We start from the raw sequence: 25,441 nt of genomic DNA, 5'->3' as shown, positions 1-25,441 counted from the left end.
AGTCTTGGGCTCCTTGGCTGTGAAATGCAGAAACAGACCTCCCCAGCTCATGAGGGCTCTAGAAAACCTTGCACAAGGTGAGCCCACACAGGAGGCACACCGACATTTCCAACTGGTACCTCAAACAGGACTCCGGGCACAGCGGTGGGGCCCTGGAGCACACAACTAGGTCCTGCAAACCCTCGGGCTCTTGTTTATATCCTGCTTCTGCCACAGTTTGCCTGGAGCAGTCTTTACCCCATTCTGTACCCTTGCCCGTCTCCCCACTCCCAACTTGTTCTCCTCCCGTCTGCTGGTACAGTCTCCCCATCTGTGACATCACCTGGGCCTGCCCAGCCCCACCCTTAATTGTACTTTCATTGTTGGCCTGTCTGCTTTGTTCATCTTCAGAGTCCCGGAGGCTTCCCAGTCTGTAAACCACCCTTGGGGCCAGCATGGTGCCAGGCTGGTGCTGGAGCCCAGAACCCCTTATTTACTGACCCCTCCCTGCGCTGAAGGCCCCATGGGCGCCCACTCGTCTGTCCCTGGCTAAGGCGGAGCCCAGACTGGAGATGCCGTGAGGACCCTAGGAGGGTGCCAGCCTCGTCCTCAGTTATCAGACGTCTTCCCAGCCGCTTCACCCCCAAGTAAACCGCCCTTGCCCAGCCCCCACCTAGCACAAGGAAGTGGGTCTTCAGCCCCTGGGGACCCCCTCTCCCCACCCATCCAGGCCTCACCCTCTTCACAGGAGGCGACAGCTGCTGCACAGCGCCCCTGGAGGCCTTGCCAACCTGTCCCTGCTGGCCTCTTGGTCCCCAAATGCCCCAAATGCTCTGCCAGCACCCCCACAGGCCCTGGGGGAGGAGGGCCCGGCTCCCGCCCCCAGCAAAGACGACAAAGCACCAGAAGCCAGCTTCAGCACAATTAAAACTTTTTAATGCAAGGAAGAAGTCTTCAGTCACTTTCTCCCCACGGGCGAGTGTGAACAAGCTGCTGCATCTCAGACAGCGACTTCCCGGTGAGGACGTGTCTGTGTCCCTCCTCACCTAATACCGTACGGCCGAGGGCTGGGGAGGCAACAGGCCAGATCCCGGAGACTCCGGCTGGCCAGGGCCAAGAGCAGCAGAGCAGCGCTGGGGCGCAGTAGGGGGGCCACTCCCTGAACCCCTGGCAGGGATGGGGAGCCTGTGGCCTTCTAGGTCCCTTAGTACAGCCTTTTGACTGAATCCAAATTTCACAGAACAAATCGTTTTATTAAAAGGGTGCAATAGAGAAAGATGAAGCTTTTCTTGCCTCCTTTGGTGCTTAAGAACAAACAATCTTGAAATCAGAAGGCTGTGGGTTCGCCACCCCTGCCAGGCCTGGGGGAACCTGGACGCGCAACACGGGCCAGGACACCTGCCTCAGCGCCAGCACGCCAGCAGCCACCCACTGGCCATCCCGGGGCTGGTGAGTGCGTCGGTTCCCCAGGTGAAGCAGAGTGAGGGGCTCGGGCCACCACGCCAGCCCCAGTTTCTTATTGCTCAGCCGGGGCGGTCGTTCCAAGGACATCTAAATCACATTCCCTCCTCTGCTCAGCCAGGGAGGAAGGCAGGAAAGGAAGGGGATGAAAAGGCAAGGCGGTTCCCTCAGCCCCTGCTGTCTGGACATAGGCCCAGGCTGAGCCCTGGGCTTCCTCTCACCCTCTCCAAACCAGTTGTCAGGACCCACCATCCACCTGAAGGCAGGGGAGGGGCACATCAGAAAGTTCCAGTACAACGAGGGGGAAACATTCCAGGCGGACAGGCTCAGCCGGACACAACTCTGGGGCCCCAGGAGGGGCATGCTCCCCAGGACCCTGCATCTAATGGTTTCTGGGTGGAGCTGCCCCCAGGCTGGAACGTGGGGAAGGGGAGACAAAAATCACAGCTTTTGAATGAGTGGCTGGAAGTTGCTGGGAAACTCAGTCAAGTATGAAAGGTGTCACTTTACAGAACAAAAACTAGCTTATGAAGTTTTCTGGAAGACCTTCTCTCACTCCTCCCCTCAACACCCCCAGAAAGACAAAGGTGGCTGGGCCGTGCTTCTGTGACTGCCAGGCTGGGGTGCAGTGTTGGTCCGGGTGGTCCGGGAGGGAGGAGCAGGGCCGGGCCCAGGGGGCCCAGGAGGGGGAAGGCACAAGAACCCACTTCATCGAGAGCGCAGGAGGAGGCAGAGCCGGCGAGGGAGGAAGCCACTGCCCCTGAAGTAACCCTCAGCTTGGAAACAGATGGAGGCTGCTGGGCGTTCCTGTCCACACAGCCCTGGCCTGGCAGCTGCCAGAAGGGGCGAGCTAGTTCCCTTGTGGGCACAGGCACCGCACGCGCCGTCCGGCCAAAGCCAGAGCGGAGGGAAGGTCAGGAGGGGACAGAGGCTGTGTGTGTGGAGGGGAGGCTGTCAGACAGAGCAGGAGGCAAGAAAGAACGTGCCTCTAACGTTATATATTAAAAATATCCATAGTTCTTGTGCACAAAATTCCATCATTCGCATCTGAGTATCACCCCTGCCTCCCCTGCCGGGCCCAGGAACAGCCTTAAAAGAAAGATGGCGGTTTTCCTTTTCAAGAGCCGAGGAAACATCCGCTCAGTCTTTATGGACCTTGAGAAATGGTGAGCCTTCCCCTCCCCCCAATCTCTGCCTCCCAGGCCTTTGCCTGCTGGGTGGTGTGGAGGTGGCAGGTGGCCAGGGCAAGGCTGGTCACTCGGTCACTCAGTCACTCGTGCCTCCGCTTGGAGGGCGGGATCAGGTGCGGGGGCAGGTCAGCGGGCAGCTCGTGGCCCTCGAGCTTGACCTTGATGAGGTGGTTGGCCAGGGCGAACTCCTCGTCGTCCAGCAGCCCGTCCTTGTCCACATCAGCCAGCTTCCAGATCTTCCCCAGCACCGTGTTGGGCAGCTTGGACTTCACCATCTCCTTCTTGGCATTGGCACCCGTGATCTTGCCGTTGACGGGGGACAGTGTGTAGAAGATCTCATCGTAGGTGGGCTTGTCCTTGCCCACCACCCACTCGACATCGTCAATGCCCTCGCCGGCCCCCTCACCGTAGCCGTGCCCAAAGGGCCCGTTCATGGTGCCATCGAAGGCGCCGCCCTTCACAGCCTGGGAGGGCATCAGGGACTCCTCCTGGCGCACCATCACCATCAGCCGGGCAATGTCATTGGCCAGCATGTCGTCCACTGTGTCCAGCAGCTTGGGCTTCAAGGCCTGGAACTTGCTGAAGTCCTGGGTCTGCAGGAGTTCCTGTGGGTGGGAGGAGGAAGACGAGCGCTGGGAAGGATGGCCCCTCCCAGGCTCCAGGCCGAGTGGCTCAAGTGAGGGCTTCTCAGGTAGAAAGAGCTGCTCTACCACTTCCCAGCTTGGGCAACTTAGGTCACCCCGCTGGGCCGTGGCTCCCTAACCTGTAAACAGGAGGTATCAACAGCACTTTCCTCGCAGCGCTGTGGCGAGGACTACCTGACAGGACACCGCAGAGTGCCTGGCACAGCCCAGCCCTCTCCCCCCACGCAAGGTGAGTCACCACATTCCCCTGCTCGGTGTCACTGCCTGGTCAACTCTGATTCGGGTGGGGTTCTGGTGATTCAGCCAGCTGCTTCCGTTTTGGGAGGCCCTCCCCCATGGAGCTGGGATTCCCTCCAGAGCAAGTGCCCTGGGCCCTCCTGGCTCCCTGATGGCCCCAGGGGCACTCGGGACAGCCGTACCTGCATCTTGCGGAGGCTGGGGAAGTCCCCAGGGGAGATCTGATGCTCTCGTTCGATCTTCTGGTAGATCTCTCCCAGGTTGTTCACCAGCTCTTTCTTCTTGCTCTCCTTACCAAAGACGTTGGGCATCTCCTTCTTGAGGGAGCTGATGATGTAGGCATGGACCTGTGGGGACCGGAGGGCGGACGTCAGGTGCTTCCTTGGCATATGCCCAGCGGACCCAGGGAGCCTCCGAGGACACTGCCGCTGCCCGCTGCTCGGGAACGGGGAAGTGGGAGCGATGGCATCGCGCTCCAGGCTGCTGCTGCCCTACAGGACCCGCCGGCCCAGGGGCAGACAGTGTGGAGAGGGCACCGCCGCCCACTGCCACGGGCAGAGGGAAGGAAAGGTGAGGAAAACCCACTTGAAATGGAAGACAGACAACAGCCCCGCACGAGACATCGTGAGGGTCCAGGAAGAGGAAAACCGAGTCTGTCAACCAAGAGAAGGCTGTTCGTTGAGCACCATGAGGCTGGAGGGGTGGGAGGCCTTGCCCAGGGTGCTTGGCGACTACGAGGAAGAGGCAAGACCACAACCCGGCTGCCAAGGCGGTCCGCAGCCCACGTTCTTTCTGTTTCTCTGCGCCCTCCCCTCAGCCACCTCTCCACGGTGTTTCCTGCAGAACTAAGGCAGCAACCTGCATGTGCCAATCCCTGCAGGGTGCTCGCAGAGAGCTCACACAACTGGGGGGCCTGAGCTACGCCCCACTCTATCATCGTGAAAGCTTCGGGATGACTAAGGATTAGAAAAATCCCACAAAGGCTTTTCCCAGCAGTTTCGAGCTCTAAGCTCCAGTACCTTGCTCAGACAGAGTTAAGGGTGGCACACCCTTCACTTCCCCGCAGTGGCGGGAACACTGGCGCCCCTCCAGAGCAGCCCAGCCTCAGATCCCTCGGCCCTGCCAAGTGACGTCCAGCTATGAAGGGCCGCGGCCGGCTCCAGCCCACCAGTGCCCTCTCCTCAGCACAAGCCCCACCTGTCCAGCCCGGGTGGCCTGGCCAAGAACTGCCTCAGGGAGGCGGCCCCTTGCCCCCATCCAGGATCTCCCGGAGATGCTGCAACAGGCAGGTCACAGAGAGCCACGGCCACCACTCTGCCCTGCGCGGGCCAGTGAGAGTCAGTGCAGACAGCACCACTCACGCTAGGAAAAGGACGCAGTCGAGACACGGCAGGGTTTCCGGGGCCTGTGGCGGGCGGTCACACACCACCCCAGGCCCGCAGGCAGTGGCTCCGCCTGTCCTTGAAGGAGGCTGGGTGGGGCTCAGCCAGGGCCACACCCCTCACTCAGGACATCCTTGGTCCTTTGAGGCTGGTGTTCAGTCACCAGGGTTTTCTCATGAGTTCCTTTCTCAGAACTGGCTCCACTCACAGGGAGGCTCTGGAAGTCAGATAATCTTTTTTTTTTTGAGACAAGAGTCTCACTGTGTTGCCCGGGCTAGAGTGCTGTGGTGTCAGCCTAGCTCACAGCAACCTCGCACTCCTGGGCTCCAGTGATCCTCCTGCCCCAGCCTCCCGAGTAGCTGGGACTAAAGGCCCATGCCACCATGCCTGACTAATTTTTTCTGTTTTTAGTAGAGAGATGAGGTCTTGCTCTCCCTCAGGCTGGTCTCGAACTCCTGACCTCAAGCGATCCTTCCGCCTTGGCCTCCCGGAGTACTAGGATTACAGGCGTGAGCCACCGCTAGAAGTCAGATATCTTGAAAAACATGCAGCCCTGAACCCTCCAGAGCAGGCTCTGACCTGCTCCTATGTGCACAGATCGCCAGGGGCTCAGGTCACGAGCAGATTCTGGCTCAGCAGGGCGAGGTGGCTCAGACATGCACTGTGGCGCCAACAGGCTGTGAAGCTGCCGGCCACAGGCACTTTGGGTCACAAGGTGGAGCCACAGCAGTGGCACAGGACAAATGGTCAGCTCTAGTTCCTTGGGCCAGGCAGCACCCAAACGCCACTGGACACTCTGGCCTCGAGACAGTGGGTATAAGGGCCACTGTCTCAGCCACTGCGGAGGCTCCACATCTCTGACCCACCCGGCGCAAGCAGGGGCATGGGCTCCCTGGAACGCGCCCTTCCTTAGTCCTCAGTCACACTCAGAGCCTGGAGGACTGCGTCCTTGGCCACAGGCTGCCACTGAAGGCTCAGCACCCACACCATGTCTGCCCCGGTCCTTCTCTGCATTCCACAGGCAGGGGTGAGCACCTGCTCTGTGCGGCTTCTCACCGGAGAACCAGTGCCGACAGGACAGTTCCTGAGCCAGGTTCTGACCCAGCCTGGCAGGGGAGCTGCGGCCAGAGTCTGCCCCTTCAACACCTGATCCCAGTGCCGAGAGAGTCGGAAAGCGCAGCTGCACACGCTGCCAAAATGCCAGTGTTTGGATGTGGTCATTTCCGGCTGTTTAGTCCATGTCAAATACTCCCGTCCAAAGGGCCAACCCCAGCCACAGTTGGGACTATCCCTCACAATGACATATTTGGGCCGGCTCATGATGTGGTGCTATCCAAAGTCAGACGCCCTAAGGGGACGTGTTCTGTCCCTCTGCGTTTGGAGGCTCCACTGGTGGCATAAACCTTCATTTCCTAGGCCAGCACCCTGGGCTCTCACTCGAGTACGTGGCCAGCCGCTGAGATTCCAAACTCTTGAACGATTCAGATGCTGGCGGCGGGTGCCAGGGGCCCTGTGCTTCCCCGAGGGGCGAGGATGGGTTACGAGGCCTGTGTGGACGGACACCGCGGTCTGGGCTTTAGCATCCAGTGTGCTCTCCGGGTTGCAGGCTGGCGCCCTTCCTCCTCACTAGCTGCTTCCTACCCAGCCTCAACATCTGCTCCCAGGCCCTCTACCCCACCGGGACAGCTGCCCACTGTCAGCTCCTGCAGTGCCCTGTGCTCACCTTGGACAACACTAACAACCAATGCTTATTTTTTGTGCATGCCCTGTTTTCCCCCTGAAGCCTGAGGGCTGCGTTCCTCCTCACTGTGTCCCCAGCGCCCAGCACTGTGCTGGGGGCACTTTCGTGCTTAACAGCCCCCAGGAGGGAAGCCCATGAGGTTCAGACCTATGTCCCCTCAAACACTCCATTTCCGGAGCTGCCTCCTTTGTCTTAGTGGTGACCGCCTGTTTGCTGTTTCTATGTTGTCAGCATATTCAAAGCCTTCCTAAGTACTTGGGTATAAACCACAAACAGAACAGATTAAGAGGAGGCCAGGGGAGGGATCTCAGACGAGCAGGCTGCACTGTGGGTGGGCACGGAGGACTGGTTTCTGCATACATGGAAACAGCACGGGGCAGGTCTGGCTATGCAGCAGGCTGGGATGGGCCTTGGGCAACCCTGGGGCCCCAAGCGCCAGTCCCAGAGCCCTCGAGTCCCAACCGGCAATAGGCCGCTCCCCTTGCCCCGGGGTCTACCTTGGCCAGCCGTGCCCGCTTGATCAGGTCATTGAGCTTCCTGAGGGCGGCGTTTCGGGGCAGAGACTGGATGTCTTTGAAGAGGTCCTGCTCCTCGGCCTCAAAGAGCTTGCGGTTGTCGGGAATGAGGAGCGGGTGGGACCAGAAGGAGCCGATGTAGACCCTGACCACCTCGGGGGTGTTGATGATCTTCCCCAGGGACCACATGAGGGCTCCGTACACCCGCATCAACTGCTGTGTCTCGATCTGGTCAGCCTTGTTCAGCACCACGCGGATCTTGTCCTCGTGGTTCTTGAGGGCCTTGATGACCTCCGAGAACTCGTCAGAGATGTCCAGCTTGTGGGCGTCAAAGAGCAGGATGATGCGGTCCACTCGCTCGGCAAACCACTCCAGGACTGCCGCAAAGTCGTAACCTGAGGGAGACGAGAAGCGTGAGCTCGAGGCACCGAGGGGCCTGGCTGCTCTGATGGCTCTTGTATTTCTAACTCGGCCTAGTATTTCTCAGTCTGAGGTCACTTTTAAAATTCTCACAATGTACTCATCTGGACAGCACAGCACCCTGAAGGCAGGCTCACCAGGTCGCCCCTGTTTCTGTACCTGCCATGGTGGTACCCTCACCCACATAGCACCCGGCATAAATAGATGCTAATGCAAAGGAAGTTGCCAAGTCCAAGTTCGCTAAGGTGCGTCAGACTAGGGCAAGAGTGAGGAGGAGACCCCAGCAGCACGGCTCAACACAGTACGGTGGGTAGAGCAGACTCAGGTGCTGCCACCTGCCAGCCGTGTACCCTTGGACAGCAGTGACGATACAGACCGGCAGTAACTGCAGCTGGTATTTGTACAGTGCTTATGTGCCAGGCTCCTTATTTTGCAGGAATCTCATTTATTAACTGCTACAGGGGTTGGCAAACTACAGCTCAGGGACCAAATTTGGCCCACCACCTGTTTATGTAAATAAAGTTTTATTGAAACACAGCCAAGCTCACTTGTATTGTCTATGGCTGCTTTTGTCTATAATAGCAGAGTTCAGTGGTTGTGACAGAAACCCATGTAAGGTCTGCAAAGCTGAAAATGTTAGCTATCTGACCCTTACAGAAAAAGTCTGCTGACCTCTCTGCTCTACAACAAGCGCAGGAAGTGCTACAAACCACTTCTCCTTTCTAGGTCTTAAACACTTTTTGAAAATGAAGCAGGTGGGCTAGACAGACTCTAGCTCTAAACCCTAATCTTTGCTGTTTCCCACCAACCCATTATGGCCCAATTAAGGCCCACCCATTAAAGTGAACTGTGTCCTCTGTGACAGAGACTGCTAACTGGAATTCTTCCTTTAATAATGGAACTGTCTCGTTTCAGCTGGACTCATGGCCTCCTAGCTTCAGACTGCATTTCTCAGCCTCCCTTGCTGCAGAACAAATGAGAAAAGATATATGAGCCCTTTGTCGTTTTCTCAACTTCCTGACGACTGGGATGCAGATGTGATAACAGGAGCTGGAGCAATCACTTTGAGTTCAGAGATGAAAACTGCATGATTCAGGATGGCCTTGGACTTATTTTTCACATAAACTACTGGATATTGGATTTAAGCCAATGATTTTTGGGTCTCTGTAACAGCAGTCTAATTTGTATCCTATTTGACAACTACGGCTCTTCAAAATGTTTCTACTTCTTCCACTGCCTCCAGAAGAAGTGAAAATTCTGTCCTCACCTTTTAGGAATACTGAGAAGAGGCAGGAAGACCCTGTGGAAACACTGGCCTAGCGTTTGTGGGGAGCTTGGTCCTAGCCCCTGAGGTGCCATGTCCCCTCTGACTGAGTCTGAGCAAGCTTCTTTGTCCCTGGCTCAGTCTATCCACAGGTACCAGGCCACCCTAAATGTAGAACAGCCCTTTTAAGAACCACAAGGTACTTTCCAGAGAGCAGTCAAGCTCCTGAAAAAAGCCAGAGAAGCCACTCCTACGGAGAACAGTCTTGGACACAGCCCAGCTGCTGGCCAAAACCAAGCTCCTCACCCCCAGGGCCTGCTCCTGGCATCCCCTGTGGAAAACATTTACCACCCTCTGACCAAGCTGAGGATTTAGACATGTATTCTCTAGATTGTAGGAGACAGGAAGCGCAAAAGAAAAAAAACAACAACAACAAAGTGTCAACGAAAGACAGCAGCCAGGCCCAGAGCAACGTGCAGTGACAGGAGGAGGGCAGCCCCCAGTGTCCTCCTGGTGAGGAACCTGCCGATTAGCCACCCCGAGCTGGGAAGGCAACGCGGTGGCACTGGCTGCCCCTGCCTGGGAAGCCCTCCCGGGCTGAAGGCAGGTCCGCGGCCCGTGCTGCCCGAGAGGGAGCCTCCACTCGCAGGGCCTGAGATAAACGGCGCTGTGAGGCATGCAAGGAGTAAGCTCTGCTTGGTTGGACAAATGTCCCCACTGCCAGGCCCCCAGGTTCCAGTGTGCCTCATAGTCACCTGTGAGCCTAAAGCCTCTCCCCACACTTGGGACACGCAGAAAGAACGCAGGCTTTTAAATAAGATGGCTCTGCACTCAACTCCCAGCTCCAGCCACTGGCTCTGTGACCTCAAGTCCTTTTCCTAACTTCTCAGTACTTTCTCCACCTGTAAAACTCAAACAGCAACCCCTCCTCTTAGCGTTACAGGGAGGACGACTGAGGTAACGCACCGGACCTCCCCGCAGACCTGGTGAGGGGACACGGGCCGAGCGGCCTGGGACCTCACCATGCTTGGCTCTGAGGCCAGAGACCAGCTTTTGTCCTGAAGGAAAGTCACCAAAACACCAAGAAAATCCCAAATCCACTGCTTCAGTCAACACAGCATGGGCAGCCTCTCCAGAGCAGTGATTTGCTACGGTTTTCCTGTCCCAGCACAGTGGGGACACAGGGCACTCTGCTCAGAAACAGAAACGGCCCCTCGAGGGCGGAGGCTCTTCACAGGATGGCGCTGGGGCCCTTCGGGCTGGGCGGGGAAGCCCCATCAGCCTCCCAGAGGCTCGTGTGGACAGCCCAGATCCTGCGTGCTCAGATGTATGGGAGGGCATCGAGCATGTGCCAGGTCACCCCTGTGCCAGCTGCTAGCCACCAGCACAGGCTGCTGGTTCCAAAGTACAAGGCCTCTGAGGCGCCCTGACTCCCAGAACCACAGGAGGGGACGCCCAGAGAGTGAAAGATCAGCAGAAAACCAGAGGGGAAGGCCCAGGGGCAGGAGGTGGGAAGCAGGGGCAAGGAGAGGTCGCCTGCTGCCCTGGGGCCACCAGGGGCACCCAGCTGAGCCTGCAGAGCCTGCCTGGGGCCCACGGCTGCCATGGCCATGGGCGGGCTCCGGGAACACAGGTCAGCACTGAAAAATCGATGACGCAAGGATTGAACAGCAGCTCCTCGCTCAGCAAAAGGGGGCCCCATTTCTCCCCTCATCAAACTGTCCTCAGACCAGCCTGAGCTGAAACTAGAATTCACACAGCTGGGGAGGCAGTGATGCCAAAACTGAGTTCTTGGGAACAGGACGCCCTGATGGGCTGTGCTGGGCTGTGTTGGCTTTGGCCTAGGAGTCAGGACAGCGCCTGGGGAGCTGAGGTCACCCTCCAAACTCCACCCAGTGTGGCCTCACTCCCTCCTCCCGCTGGATGGAGGGGGCCCCTGGGGAAAGGGAGAGAAAGGAGGAAGAAGAATATTCAGACTCTCTGCCAGTCCTGGAGTCCATGAGCCCCAGCCAGAGCCGCCCCCTGCCCCACCCCACCCCCAAATCCAGTCACTGGCCGTGGCCTGAAGTTCAAGTCAACAGAGCTAAGTCCCCTCTTTTGCAGGTGAATGAAATTTCCTGTTTGTTACAGAGAACACTCACACTTCTGCTGAGACGGAGACACAGTGACTGGCCAAGCATACCCATAGGTGACAAAAAGGGCCACAGCACTCAGGCCTTGCCATGTCATTGCAGGTGTGGGACCACGTGGCTGCAAACCACCAACCAGCCCCTCACTGCCCTGGGATGCGCCTCACTCGCCAGGTTTCAAGAGGTGCCAAGGGCTAACCACACAGTGGCAGCACCGCGCCGCCCTTGGGCTTGGAGCTCAGTGCAGGTGACGGGCACAGGACAGGGCTGGCCAGCGCCCCCAGCACTGCCCAAGGCCATGAGCCTTTGTTGGGACACACTGGAGGTGGAAACAGGAGTCAGACACCACCTCGTGAGACAGCAATTGTTCCTTATTCCGCAGCAGAAGCAGGAAGCTGTGTGTGCTGGGTGAGAAAGGGGGACGTCCCCACCAAGGTAGAGGTAGGAGTGATAAAACTGACACCTGTACCTCCACTAAGGACACAGAAAACATGGCCCAGCACTGTGGGCTGGAAGGAAAAGGCCACCTGCAGAGTGAGTAACTGCAGTGAATAAAGCCAGACCCACCAGGGACCACCTGAGCTGCAGGACAAGCTGGGACTCTGGAGACGTTAGCTAAGTGAAGTAAGCCCCTCACAAAAGGCTGAGACCCCACGGCAGGGTTCCTGTAGGGTTCCGTGTACAGGAGGAAGCCAGAGGAGTCAAGTGCACAGAGGCGGAAAGTAGGATGGTGGGGCCAGGGTGAGGGAGGGGGAATTAGCGTTTAATGGGGACAGAGGTTCAGTTTAGGAAGATGAAAAAAGTTCCAGAGCTGAACGGTGGTGATGGCTGCACAATGTTAATGTACTTAGTGCCACTGACCTGTGTACTTAACAGTGGTTAAAATGGATACGGAGGTCTCTGATTTATGTAAAAAAAAGAAAAGAAAAAAAAGTAGAATTTTATTTTATTCATTTATTTTTTTTGAGACAGAGTCTCACTGTGTTGCCCGGGTTAGAGTGCCGTGGCGTCAGCCTAGCTCACAGCAACCTCAAACTCCTGGGCTTAAGCGATCCTCCTGCCTCAGCCTCCCGAGTAGCTGGGACTACAGGTGCATGCCAAGCCCATCTAATTTTTTCTATTTTTAGTAGAGACGGGGTCTCGCTCTTCTTCAGGCTGGTCTTGAACTCCTACCCTCAAGCGATCCTCCCACCTTGGCCTCCCAGAGTGCTAGGACTACAGGCGTGACCCACTGTGCCCGGCCAGAAAAGTAGAATTTTTAAAAAAGGCAAGAAAAACGGCTACAATGGCAAATCTTCTATGTTAGGTATATCTTACCACAATTAAAAGAAAGAAAGAAAAAAGTCCTGGGGATGAGGCAAGCGGGGAGAAAGAAGAGAGTCATTCTGGGCAACCAGGCTGAGCCACTTCGGCTGCCTGACACCTCAGGCCCTATGTGCACGGGCGCCCTGGGCAGGAGGCCGAGTGCCACCTCTCACAGTGGCCTCCTGAGCCCTGAGCCTCCTCCAGGCCCCTCCTGCTCAGGAGGCACCTGACCCTCCCCAGGAGCTGGCTGGCCTGTTCACAGGGGCCGCCTTCCTGCCTTCCGCCACCCAGGAGAGGTGGAAGAGGGAGCCCTACCCTAGCACCCTCCAAAATGCAGGTAGTTCCAGTAGCTGGGGGAAATCTGCTTCATACATTCCAAAAGTTTCTTTATTATTTATTTATTTTTTTTTTATGAGACAGAGTCACACTCTGTTGTCCAGGCTAGAGGGCCGTGGCATCAGCCTAGCTCACAGCAAACTCAAACTTCTCGGCTTAAGCGATCCTTCTGCCTCAGCCTCCCAGTAGCTGGGACTACAGGCATGTGCCACCATGCCCGGCTAATTTTTTTCTATATACTTTTAGCTGTCCAAGTAATTTCTTTCTATTTTTTTCTTTTTTTTTTGAGACAGAGTCTCACTCTGTTGCCCTGGCTAGAGTGAGTGCCGTGGTGTCAGCCTAGCTCACAGCAACCTCAGACTCCTGGGCTCAAGCGATCCTCCTGCCTCAGCCTCCCGAGTAGCTGGGACTACAGGCATGCGCCACCATGCCTGGCTAATTTTTTCTATATATTTTTAGCTGTCCAATAAATTTCTTTCTATTTTTGGTAGAGACGGGGTCTCGCTCTTGCTCAGGCTGGTCTCGAACTCCTGAGCTCAAACAATCCGCCCGCCTCGGCCTCCCAGAGTGCTGGGACTACAGGCGTGAGCCACCGCGCCCAGCCTCTCTTTCTATTTTTTAGTAGAGACGGGGGTCTCACTCTTGCTCAGGCTGGTCTCGAACTCCTGAGCTCAAATGATCCACCTGCCTCAGCCTCCCAGAGTGCTAGGATTACAGGTGTGAGCCACCACACTCGGCCTCAAAAGTTTCTAAAACACAAAACAATAGAGGGTTTGTCTCCAATCCACTTTTGTTTCCTGCCATTCAAGCTGTGTGGGCCTCGGTAATTCTCACCAGTCTCCCCATCACACAGGTTTCCAACTCGGGCCAGGTGCAAGAGAAAGAAGCACAGGAGAGTGAGACAGTGATTCAGGAGCCAAGAAGAATCTATACTGGGAGGATTTGTTCCTGAGCTTCCTCCCGCTGAAGCTCTTAAGGGAAGGGCCTTTCCAGGGTAGCACAGAGGTGAAAAGTCAGGGTCCTCCCCATCCTAGGTACTTACCCAAGGAAATGACAACACTACCCACAGCGCTGAGCACAAACGTTTACAGCAGCTAATTTAAAACTGCCCAAGCTGGAAACAACCCCAGTGCCCTTCAACAGGTGAACATCCCTGTGACAGGACACGGCCCAGCATCAGAAAGGAGCGAACCACTGATACTCTCAAACACGTGGATGTATTGCAAAAGCATCATGCAAAGTGACAGAGACAGACACTAAGGTTTCATGCTGTATGATTCTATCTACGTGACATTCTGGAAAAGATAAAATTTAGGGACAAGTGTCAGTGGGCTGCCTGGGACCAGAAGTGACTACGTGGGGCACAGGGAACTTTTGGGTGACAGGAGTACTCTCTATCTTGGCTGTGGGAGTGGCCCTGGCTGCTTCCCTGAGCAGCACACCTGCCAAGGGTGGTTCTATACTGTACCTGGTAGACCTCGACAGGCCAGGACTGAAATGAGCCAAAGAGGGAGAGGAGGAAGGAAAGATGGATGCTGGAATCAGGCCCACATTTCCATCCCGAGCCTCCTACAAACCAGCTATGTGACCCCAGAGGCCACTTGCCTCCGGAGCCTTCCAGCCCCACCTGTGGCTGGAAGACAGCCGGCTTCTCCCTCGGAGCGCTGCCGGGAGGATCGGCTGAGCCTGGCACGCTGTGAGCATGTCGTAAATGTTTGCTCTTATTTACTCGCAAGATTTGTATTTTGGGCTCAAGAAGCTGAGATTCTGATGGGTGTGTGGGCAAGGACCACTTCACATGCATGACGAATGCCTCGTCCTCCAAATATAAACGGCGTGTGTGCCGGCGTCCCGGCCAGCTGCTCCCCGCCCGCGCCGCTCGAGCCTGGGAACAGGTGCCGCAGGCACAGCCTGGTACGCCGCCTCCACTGCGCTGCGGCCAACAGCCTCCTGGCACTCCAGTCTGCTGGACCAGGGGAGGGAACAGTGACGCAGGGGCTGAGCTGAAGGCCTGGGAGGCTGCACTGAGGCCGGAAGTTGCAGAGCCCAGAGGCGGCCCTGGAGTCTGAAGGGAAAACCTGGCAGAGTCAGTGCTGCCCTGAGGATCCTCCTCGAGGTTACACAGAAAAAGGTCTCCTTCATCAAAGCCTGGGGCACCCTGGATTTTTCAGTCTCTTTATTATTAATCAGCTGACATCTGCTGAACACTTAACTGTGTACCAGGCACCAGGGCAAGAGCTGAACACAAGCAAGTGTCTGTACTCAGCAACAGCCCTAGAGGCTGGTATTGTTAGGCCCACTGTACTGACGCGGCTCCTAGCGGTCATGGCAACTCCCCGGGGCCCTCAGCTCCTAAAGTGCTGACGTGGGACTTGAACCTTCTGTTATATGTGTGCTGTGGACGCTGTGAATCCAAGAGGGACACAGCACATGGCCTTGCCCAGGGCCTCTGGACAACCCCTTGGACACCGTAAGGTCTGCAGAGCGCCCTGGTGGAACACTGGCCTAGAGGGCTGTGAGCGCTGGAGCACCTGGGGGTGGCAGCAGGGAGGAGGGCTGTCTACAGGGTAGCTCCACCTCTGGGTCAGAAGGTTCCAGGCCACACAGATGGGAGTCTGGGCCAGGGAGGCCCTGTCGACTACTAAGGACGAGGACGGCTCCCAGGCTTGGACAGAATTAGCAGGAGGGCAAATGAGAACCCAGGGAACCAGCCACCCTGGGCCAGGGCTCCAAGTGCCACTCCCTGGGTGGCCTGGGGGTCATTTCTGGTTGGAGGCAGGAAACAGGGAAAAGAAAGACCATACCAGCAATGTCGTTCAAGGCCCCGGACCTCAGGTCCATTTCTGGACTTGGAGTCTGACCTTGGGCTGGAACAGAAGCAGAGCGTGGCCTCCGCACATTTCAGGAGAGCTCTGAACCTCCACGGTAACGACCCAGCAGGGTCAAAGGTCTGTCTACTCCAAGCTCTCAGGACTCCACACCAAGGCGCCCTCTCTCAGCCGCACTGTGGCATGTGCACGCACAGCCCCTGCCTGGGTGCGAATCCTAGCGCCAACACTTGCTAGCCTGTGTGTCATCTCAGGCTAATTACTCAACTTTCCTAAGCCTGTTTCCTCCTCTGAAACGCAGTAGCTTCCGCACAGATGCAGCTGCTGTGACACCGCAATGGAGCCCGGTGACGGGGCCAGCCAAAGTCAGGCACAAAGCCGGCCAGGTCTCCCACCCCCCATGACACAACTTTCATGAGGGAAACTGAGGCACGAAAGTTCCAGCTTAGCTGTGGGAAGAGCCTGCTCCCAGGCTGCGCCGCACTGTGACGGTGCGGGGGTCGGCAGCCCCGGCACCCCGGCTGCCCTTTGGAAGGCCCTTTATCAGTCTCACGGGCAGTACTCACGAATGAACGCTGTGCCCACAGGCCACCTTTCTCTGCTGACACAGGAGAATGGTATCTTTAAAGTCACTCAGAAGATTAGCACAAGGGCAAGAGCAGCCCGAGACCCCAGCAGGGCCCCCTTCTCTTCAGACCCTTCCCCAGGGTCCCTCCCAGAGCCCCGGCCGCATCCTGACTGCTCTGGGTGCCGCACCTTATCTTTGCACACAGCACTTCCTGCACACGTTAGGGGACAAGGGGAAAAGAAGCCAGGAGGGGCCAGGCCAGTGAGGGTGGGAAATGGAAGTAAATGTCATTAGCAACGCTCGCGCACATGCAGTCTCCATGAGGACGTCTGTTCCCAGAGAATGCGGCTGGCGGGCCAGGGGAAGGCGTGCCGCTTGCCCGGCCCGAGTGCTGTGGCCCTATCTTTCTGAGGGAAACACCTGCTTTTCATGCCGCCAGCAAAGGGAACAGCGGGCGGCCAGCCCGGGGCCTGGAACGCACTGCCCTGCTGACTTCCTCTGCTGGACAGGGCGACAGGGGCCCTTGCCTGACTGATGGGCGGGGCTCCAGGAAGGCTAAATCCACTCCTCCTAGTCACTTAGCGGTTCCCGCCCTGGAGTCCACGCCAGCACCTCCAAGAGGTACCCAGTGACGGTCTTCCTCCTGAGGACAAAATGCCGACACCAAACCACAACTGGGTAACTTTTTTTTCCATTACACGTACATATTGTATAGTGGTAAAATACTATTTTATTTTATTTTTTTCCCTTAATTGAGATGGGGTCTTGCTATTGACATACCAGGCTGATCTTGAACTCCTGGGCTCAAGCAATCCTCCAGCCTCAGCCTCTCCGGTAGCTGGGATTACAGGTGAATGCCACCGTGCCCAGCAAGTAAGATACGTTTAAACTAAGACCCCTAGGGCTACGGAGGGAAAGAAATAGTCTAGTAAAAATCAGTCTGACCTTGTGCTATTATACAGCAAGAAACCCTCCTCCAATTGGAGCCATGTGCTTCTCTTCCAGCCATCCTCCCCTTCCTGTCCATGATGCATCAGGGAGACCTTCTGTGGATTCAGGGGAGCCCTGCAGCTCAGGGACCCAGAGAGGCCACACCTTACTCATGGAGGGGACAGGCAGGCCCCACAGGCAGAGTACCGACAGCTCACTCCTCCAATCTGTTTGCACAGGCAACTTGAGGACCAGGACCACCCGCCACATCTGAGTCCTCCCCCATGCCCTAGTCGAAACACATCATGTCTGCTGGTCCACTGACTGTGGAGCCTACGCTTCAAACGGGCCTGTCCCCGAGAGAGCAAGTGTAGACACCACTGCCTGTTTCTCCTAACTGGGAAAGGAAGCAGAGGGAATGTCCCAGCGGGCAGGGGCCAGGGCACTCAACACATCCAGACATACAGTCTGAGCTGCTCAGCCGGTGAAGCTCAGAGGACATGCGCCAAAGGGTCCCAGACAGTCCAGCCGGGGACCTTCCCAGCACTGGTGGAAAGCAGCTCTTTCTGAGTTCCTTTTTGAGACAATAGGGGCCTCCAGAACCCTAAAGCCTTCCCCTTGAATACTAAACTCGGCTCTGAAGCCACACCAAGCAGTGGCACTCTGGCCAGATAAACCTCTTCTTGTGTACTGTTGTCCCTTCCCCCAGGATGTGTACACACCAGCCGCCCCGCCAGGGCTTCTCTATCTCATGGCCCCCGTCAGAGAAGCCCCCTCCGCTACTGGAAGACACCTCAACAGAGCCTTAAACAAAGTCCCTCCAGAATACCTCGGCCCTGGAGGCAGACTGAGAACACACTCCCTCTGTGCTTGTCTCTCTTAAAGAGTAACTCATTCAGACTCTGGCCATGCTTCGGCAAATGTCAAGTCTTTCGCTTATCAGGCATTTTCTTAAAACCAGGTTGGAACAATAATAGCAGTAAGAAAAAAAAAACTGGCCCTCACTTTTTAAAAAACAGGTCCCCAAATCTCCTCCCTTGAACTCCTAGGAGCATCACAATCACCAGGGGTGGGAGAACCTAAAAGCTTAATTAGCAGCTTTGCAACCAGATTAGAGAGACAGCAGTTTCAGTACACTCTGATGCAATCAACATTGGCAGGGCCCACGAGCCTGGAAAGAAAGAGAAGCGAGGTTTCTCAGCACCAAGAACAGAGCCCCCACCCCCTTAGAGCCCCAGCAGAGAGACACACATGCACCCCAAATCCCAGGCTGCAAGGCTCACTACTACTGGGTGTTCTAGAAGAAAGGGACGCAGGAACATTTGCAAGTTAATGATAAACAAACCTGGTCACTGGTCCTCAGCCTCTCTTTGAGTTTGATCTTACTCCATTTTCACATTGGCAGGTGTGGACGCCACTCCTGACCTGCCAGGTACCAGCCACCTGCCCTCAAGCTCCTCCCAGAAAGCATCCAGGTCCCAAAACGCCCTGCCCTTCTACAAAAAGGGGCAGTGGCAGATAGATGAGCCAGGTCAGGCTCATCCCAAACCAGATCTTCGAAAATGCTCAGCGACATCCAGGCAGGAGTTTACACACCTGGAATGGGCCTAGCACCAATGCACAGCATGGAAACCTCACCCAGGGAGGCTGCTGACTATGGACAGCTAAGTGAATTTCCATTAGCCCCTAAATGTTTTAGCAAATTTCTGCTAACTTCTCCTTTTGGCTGGTTCCCTCACAGTCAGTCCTGCTGGACTCCACTAAGAATTTAGATGGGGGCCGGGCGCGGTGGCTCACGCCTGTAATCCTAGCTCTCTGGGAGGCCGAGGCTGGCGGATTGTTTGAGCTCAGGAGTTCGAGACCAGCCTGAGCAAGAGCGAGACCCCGTCTCTACTAAAAATAGAAACAAATTAATTGGACAACTAAAAATATATAGAAAAAATTAGCCGGGCATGGTGGCGCATGCCTGTAGTCCCAGCTACTCGGGAGGCTGAGGCAGGAGGATTGCTTGAGCCCAGGAGTTTGAGGTTGCTGTGAGCTAGGCTGATGCCACGGCACTCTACCCCGGGCAACATAGTGAGACTCTGTCTCAAAAAAAAAAAAAAAAAAAGAATTTAGATGGCTTTGAGAGGCAAAGTTTTTAAACACAAGCTAAGGCAAGTGAGCCCCAGGGGGCCAGGGTGCTGGCTGGACGACCTGGAGCACAGGTAGTAAGCCATTTCCTGTGCCCTCACTGTATGGCCCGAGGCCCTGTCTCCTGATCCTGTTGTTCCCAGCATGCCTCATGGGTTTGAAAGCATGACAGTCGCACAAAATTGGCTGTGGTCTCTCCTTGGCTGCTCTTCTCATCTGGGCACAGCGAGCAAGGGAGAAAGCAGCTCCTGTCCCCTCAGTGCGCGCAGCACTGCAGAGGTTAAGAGGCTGATGTAAAATGGGTTCTCACTTGGACCTACTTTTTTCAAAAGCCTTGGGCTGAAAGAAATCTCAAGGGCAGATCTGAACCAGGTCGCAGACATCAGATAGAAGGAGTCTGACGACACCAGTGCCTGGGGCTGCGGTCAGGGCCTGTTTACCTCTGCTGATGCGCTGTTTCTCCCCGGACAGGATCCCAGGAGTGTCAATGATGCTGATGCTGTCCAGGACCGGGTTGGGCAGCTGGGCACACATGAACCTACATGAGAGCAAAAGCCAGAAGTGAGACGTCAAGACCAAGTTATCACTGCTGCAGATGTGACAGCAGGGTTTTCTGGACTTTGTCTCCATCTCTGGCTTCCTCTCCAGAAGCAAGGAGTTCATAGGAGCTTTTCTGTCATCTCAGTTTCCAGGGGTGGCCACCAAATTGGAGGTACTTTCCTAACTGGGAATGCAACCAGCAGGCACGAACTGACCCACGCCAGCACTTCCCTCACATCTGCTTTCCCCCCAGAATTCCAGAGTTCAACTTTCGAGCTGCTGTTAGTGAAAACTGTGCGAGTCTAGGTCACCATGCAACTCAGAAGGGAAACAGGAGGGTGACACTCGGACCTTGGAACTCCAAGTTAATATTTTCAACTGCCTGGCTAAACTTCCACACGCCAAAAAGAGCTGGTCTCTTCCTTTTGCTACAAGGACCAGCCCTGCCCTTTCACCCAGCTGCAATGGGCGGCCAGTAAAAGCCAGGGGGCCACACAGGCTGGTCGACAGTGGACAAGGAAGTACAGACACATCACTCTCTGAAAGTCAAAGCAGGCCGAGGGAGAACAAGGCCATGGAGAGCTGGTGACTCATGGGCAGGGGCTCAGCTATGCCTGCCTGAGTTCCACACTAAGCTTAGAACAGTCCAGAACAGCAAGGAGCTGTCTCAGCTGACAGCAGGAATTCTTTATGGGACACAGAAAAAGCTCCTTTAAAAACTTCTCTGAAAAAGGTATGTGAGCAAAGAAAATACTGATCCATTGTCTGTACATACAGACTCAAAGCCTTTCCAATAGAGGGGAGGAATCTGAGCTGATTAGCTTCTCCTTTTGGTCCCTTCCCCCAAGTGACCAGTGGCAGAGGTGCTGCCTGCAAATGCAACAGAGCAAGAGCAGCTGACCCACAGGGTGAACAGACCTTGGACCTCACCCTCACAAGTGCCAGCAGCAGAGCTGCTAGGGACGGGAGCCACTGCAGAAGATGATAACCCAGGAGGACTGGAAGTCAAACTGGCTCTGGGAAGTAACATACATAAAAATGAGCCTGGCCAGAGAGACAACATCCGTACGACCCAGGAACAAGTTGCTCTGCAAAGCCCAGGGAGTGTGGCAGAAAACAAGAAAGGCAGCAGGCAGTAAAGATGCACCAATCCCATCTTCTCACCAACAAGGAGGCAGATTTTACCTCGCACTACAAGAGGGCAGTCCCAGTTATGCAAGGAGGAGTTTTCACAAGACCCTCTTAGGACACCCTGACTGCGCCCTGCCCCGGTCTGCTCCATCTGATTTTATTCTTAGAGCAGCAACCAGGGGAAGAAGGCTGGAAAGTCAAGTTCATGACTCAATGTGTCTCTTGAAGAGGGGCTGTATCAGCCAGAGAAAAGCCCCCTTTGTTGTGCCCTCCCCAGCCTGGTGGCACTCCCTGCACTATACACCCTGACAGGGCTCCAGGCCTCAGCTCCAGCTGATAAGAACCCCTCTGGCAGCGCCATCAGTGTTCAGGATGGACCCTCTGGAGATGCGGTGGTGGCGCGAAGGAAATAAAAGTGTGCTGCTTTCAGATCCTGTGGCACCAATGTTATCAAAGTGCCTGTTTTGGACGAAGTGCTCCTAAACCGAACTGTTCTTTTTTCAGGTAGAAGCAACAGCGGGCAGTAACTGGCCACGCAAAGGCCAGGCAGTGAGCACCGCGTAAACTTAAAGGGAGGCCTTGACAAGTCACCTGGGACCTCAGCTTCCTCAACCAACAAGGTAGGGGTTGCTGAGATGCTAAGATCCCCCCAGCTCTGAAACTCTGGGTTCCCAAATTCGGAGAACCAGTCATGTGCCCTGTTTCTCCTTTCAAAAACGGTCTGCCCTTACAATCAAAAGTGAATACCTAGGCCAGGCGCGGTGGCTCACGCCTGTAATCCTAGCACTCAGGGAGGCCGAGGCGGGAGGATTGTTTGAGCTCAGGAGTTCGAAATCAGCCTGAGCAAGAGCGAGACCCTGTCTCTACTAAAAATAGAAACAAATTAATCGGACAACTGAAAATATATAGAAAAAATTAGCCGGGCATGGTAGTGCATGCCTGTAGTCCCAGCTACTCGGGAGGCTGAGGCAGGAGGATCACTTGAGCCCAGGAGTTTGAGGTTGCTGTGAGCTATGATGATGCCCCGGCCCTTTAGCCAGGGCAACACAGTGAGACTCTGTCTCAAAAAAAAAAAAAAAAAGTGAATACCTAAGGACAGCAGAGGCAGGTACAGGGACCCTTCCTATGGCTTCCCAGTGTTCTGTGTGGAAGCAGAGACCTAATGCTTGGACTTTCCAGCACAGCAGCCAAACTTTCCACAAGATCAAATGGCTCTCCCCAGCTTACAGTTTGAGCCAGTCACCTATCTACGGGCACAAAAACGTTAAAACACAGGAGGTCTGGGTACAATGAACACTTACCTGGCTGATGCATAACCCTGACTCAAGCATAACAAAATCGTTCAAGGCTAAGAGGATCCAGCCTCTCTCTTCAGGACCCTTAGCCCAAAGGGCTGTTTGGTGTTTGTGTGGCCCTGACATACAAACACCCACAGCCATAAAACAAGAGAACAAGCTGACATGCCTGGAAGGGGCAAAAATACAGCACTGAAGGTCAGCTCTACGCACGGAAGCAGGCCTGGCACTGGCTCGCTGTGGGGCGAGCCGCCCCGTATGGCTGGACAGTGTCTGGAAAGGAATGTGGTCATGAAGGGCGGGGACCTAGGAGGCAGGATTCAGATTCTTTCCTAGGCTCTTTCCCCGACTGGAAAGGCATGTGGAGTCACTCCTTGAATGGGGGTGGCAGAGAGGGCAGGGTCTGTGAAGTCCTTTGGTATGTTCCCTGGGGGTTGGGATGAGATGCCTTGAGTTCCTTTAGAGAAAAGTGACTCCTTTTCCCACAGGAGCCACTGTGCTTCATTCACAGCATCATGAGGGTCTGAATCTTGGTGGATCCATGGGGAGGCAGGTCTTACTTATTTAACTGGGGAAACTGAGGCCCAAGTAGGTTAAGGAACATCTTATTGCGTCTACAGAGGTACTTGGGGCTGGAATCTCATTTCAGGGCTCCCAGTGCCACTACCTCGTGCTGCTTCCTGAAGCCCCTCTAGGCAGCACTGACCCTTTGAGAGCTGCCTTTGGAAGTGATCAAACCCCATCAGTCCCCAGCCTCCAGGGCTGCCCCAAAATTAGCAGGCCACAGCAGAGCCTCGTCGTCCTTCCTACACAAAACCACCGTCCCAGGAGAGGCAAAGCAGAGACACCACACCAGCAAAGGGAATGGCTAATAGTTTGTGCTTTCCTGGGACAGTGAGGGGCTGATTTGAATGAATTGGTGTGTCCAGTCTGAGGAAGGAGGTGGAGACCTAGGAAGAGCAAACAGGAATGCCTCACCCTCCTACCACGGCCTGGTTCTGAGGGGAGTAGGGCTGGGATCTGCAGGGGGGTTTGGGAGTTAAACTGATAACCTGGAAGATTCTGGGGCGACAGAAGTCGGAGGAGCCGGCAAGGCCCACTCCCAGACTCCCGGGTGGGTTTTCTGTGAAAAGAGGCAGGGCTCGTCCCAGGGAGTGGTCGCTGAGGGTCTCACCAGGGCCTTGGAGACAAAGGACGGCGGGAGCCACGGCCGCAGGAGGGTCGGGACCGAGTGCCCCGGCCGCGCCACCCGCATCCTGTGGCAAGGGGTGGGTACCTGTTGAGGAAGGCGTTGCCGAAGGCGTTGAGCTTGCGGAAGGGGCGCCGCGGGTCGACGACAAGCGCGTTGCCGGGCACCACGCCCTCGGTGGGGCCGTGCATGACGGCGATGAAGGAATCGGTGGTGGGCTCGGGCCCGATGCGCATCCCCGGGAAGTCCTGCTCGATCAGGTGCCGGATGAAGGTGGTCTTGCCCGTGCTGTACTGGCCCACGAGGAGCACCATTGGCTTGTTGTCGAAGTCAGCGTCCTCCAGCGCGGGCGAGTGGAACTCGTGGAAGCGGTAGTACTCCTCCAGGGGCAGCAGCTTCTGCGCGTACAGCTGCCGCAGCCCCTCGGCCACCGTCTGGAAGAGCTCCGGCTCCTTCTTGCGGCGGGCATCCTTGCTGACCCAGCTGAACATGCTGTTGGAGACGGGACTGGCTGCTGCGGGGCAGAACGGCGGCTGAGAGCTGGGCGAGGGCACGGAGCCGAGGCGGGGCCTGGACGGCCGGCTGGCTAGGGCAGCAGGCGGCAGCAGTGGGGCAGGGGGCGGGGAGCGGCCCACACTGCGCAGGCGCACGGCACGGCCCGCGGAGGCGCCCTCAGCCAAGTGGAGCGCGCGCCCGGCCAAGCTCCCTTTATAGGATCGGTCCAGCGATCCGGCAGGCGCCGCCGCCGCTTGAGCAGCGGGGAATGGGGAGGGAAGGAAGGAGCCCCCCAGGCCCCGCCCCTTAGCTCCTTGCCACGTCCTCCCCTCCTCCGCCTCCCATTGGCTGATTCCAAATCTCGCGAGCCCCTGGTCGGGGTGCCGTGGCAACTGCACCTGTTTCGCCCCGCCCCTCAAGGGGCTGCTCGCGGAAGTGGTGCGGTTGGGAAGGCGGGGAGCGGCCCCTCGCGCGGTGAGGTCCAGGGGCTTAGGTGCTTTCCAGTACTCGTGAGCCCCCCGCACCCCGCACGTTGGCTCCGCAAGAACCCAGTTAGACACCCTAGCTCCTTGACTAGGCGCCCCACCCACAGTTGCCCTCGTGAACCGTCCTCCTCCCAGCGGCTCAGAATCCCCGGAAGCATCGGAGGCCCCGGGGTCGCGGCACCTCTTCTCCTTCGCGCTTCCCTGACACACATTTCTCTCGTCCCTTCATCTTTTATCTGCTTTGCAGAGGGGAATACAGGAAAGAGAGAGGTAGCAGGGGAAGCTGAGGGAGTAGAAAATCCCAGGTGGGGTGGTGACCAGGAAAAGAAAAATGGGGAGGGAGAAGGAGCCCATGGGGAAAGTCTGACTGACAGCAAAAGGCCTGACCTCGCCTCAGGCCGACGGGGCTGGGATTGGGAGAGGGACACAAACGGTGGAGGACATACGTGACATTTGACGTGTAGGGGTGAAGAGAGGGCTCCCCCAGAGAGGCTGCAACTGTGGCAGGGCGGGAGATCATAAAGAGGAAGTTGAGACCCTCTGGCCACTTGGCGTTTTGAGGAAGTGAAATCGGAAATTCCCTATGTGGGAGAAGGGAAATGGGGCAACAGTGAAATCTTGTGGGAACTTGGGGGAAATTTAAAAACCCAAATACTTCCGCTTTCCTCTCGGGGTTACCACCAGTTACCATCTTTTACTCTGACTTATGTCCCACCCTTTCTTACCAGTTCCTGGCTGTTCCACTGGGCTCATGCCCCTGCCATCACCCCTGGCCACACATATACCCCCTTGGCTGTCCAGGCTGAATCTTCAGTAGGTGATGTCAGAGCTTTAGGGATTGTGATTGCTAGGTAACCAGTATCAGAACACCAAAGTGTGGGAGGGGGGCCCCCCCGGGCTCTTGGAGAGATCTAAAACGAACCTGGGAACTTGAAGACCTGTTGTCCAATTTTCTGGCTTTTGGGAGGTGTGGAAGCCTAGAGTGCTGGGTGCCTAAAGCCGGGAACAATGCAGTCTGGCAAGCTAAGGGGACAGAGGCAGGAACTGGATCTAGGTCAGGTGGGATCCAGAGAGAACAGAGTAGGAGGTGTGGTCACCCAGCCCTTGCAGGATCTGGCCTCTGTACCTTCTGAGGGAACAGATAAAGTTAGTTTGATTGCCTTCCCCTCTTGCTCCTCCCTGTGGAGAGCAGGTATCAGCCCTGCCTGCAATCTTAGGTCACTGACTTACTGCTTTTATTTGGG

The 25,441-nt window shown here is 56.2% G+C and overlaps 1 protein-coding gene across 1 annotated transcript; it reads right to left on the bottom strand.

The window, feature by feature from the left end:
- Positions 1–1,297: 1,297 nt before the first annotated feature.
- On the bottom strand, positions 1,298–23,953 carry EHD1 (EH-domain containing 1). The gene is made up of 5 exons (XM_012665561.1): positions 23,305–23,953; positions 19,503–19,600; positions 7,132–7,544; positions 3,694–3,858; positions 1,298–3,235 (listed from the first exon to the last, which is right to left on the bottom strand). The coding sequence occupies exons 1-5, from the start codon at positions 23,706–23,708 to the stop codon at positions 2,711–2,713; spliced, it is 1,605 nt and encodes a 534-aa protein (XP_012521015.1). The 5' UTR covers positions 23,709–23,953; the 3' UTR covers positions 1,298–2,710.
- Between the last annotated feature and the right edge of the window lie 1,488 nt (positions 23,954–25,441).

The sequence above is a fragment of the Propithecus coquereli genome, unplaced genomic scaffold, assembly GCF_000956105.1.
Source record: "Propithecus coquereli isolate 6110/MARCELLA unplaced genomic scaffold, Pcoq_1.0 Scaffold120, whole genome shotgun sequence".
Classification (NCBI taxonomy): domain Eukaryota; kingdom Metazoa; phylum Chordata; class Mammalia; order Primates; family Indriidae; genus Propithecus; species Propithecus coquereli.
The sequence above is the reverse complement of the archived record's forward strand: the minus strand, read 5'-3'. Positions and strand labels throughout refer to the sequence as shown.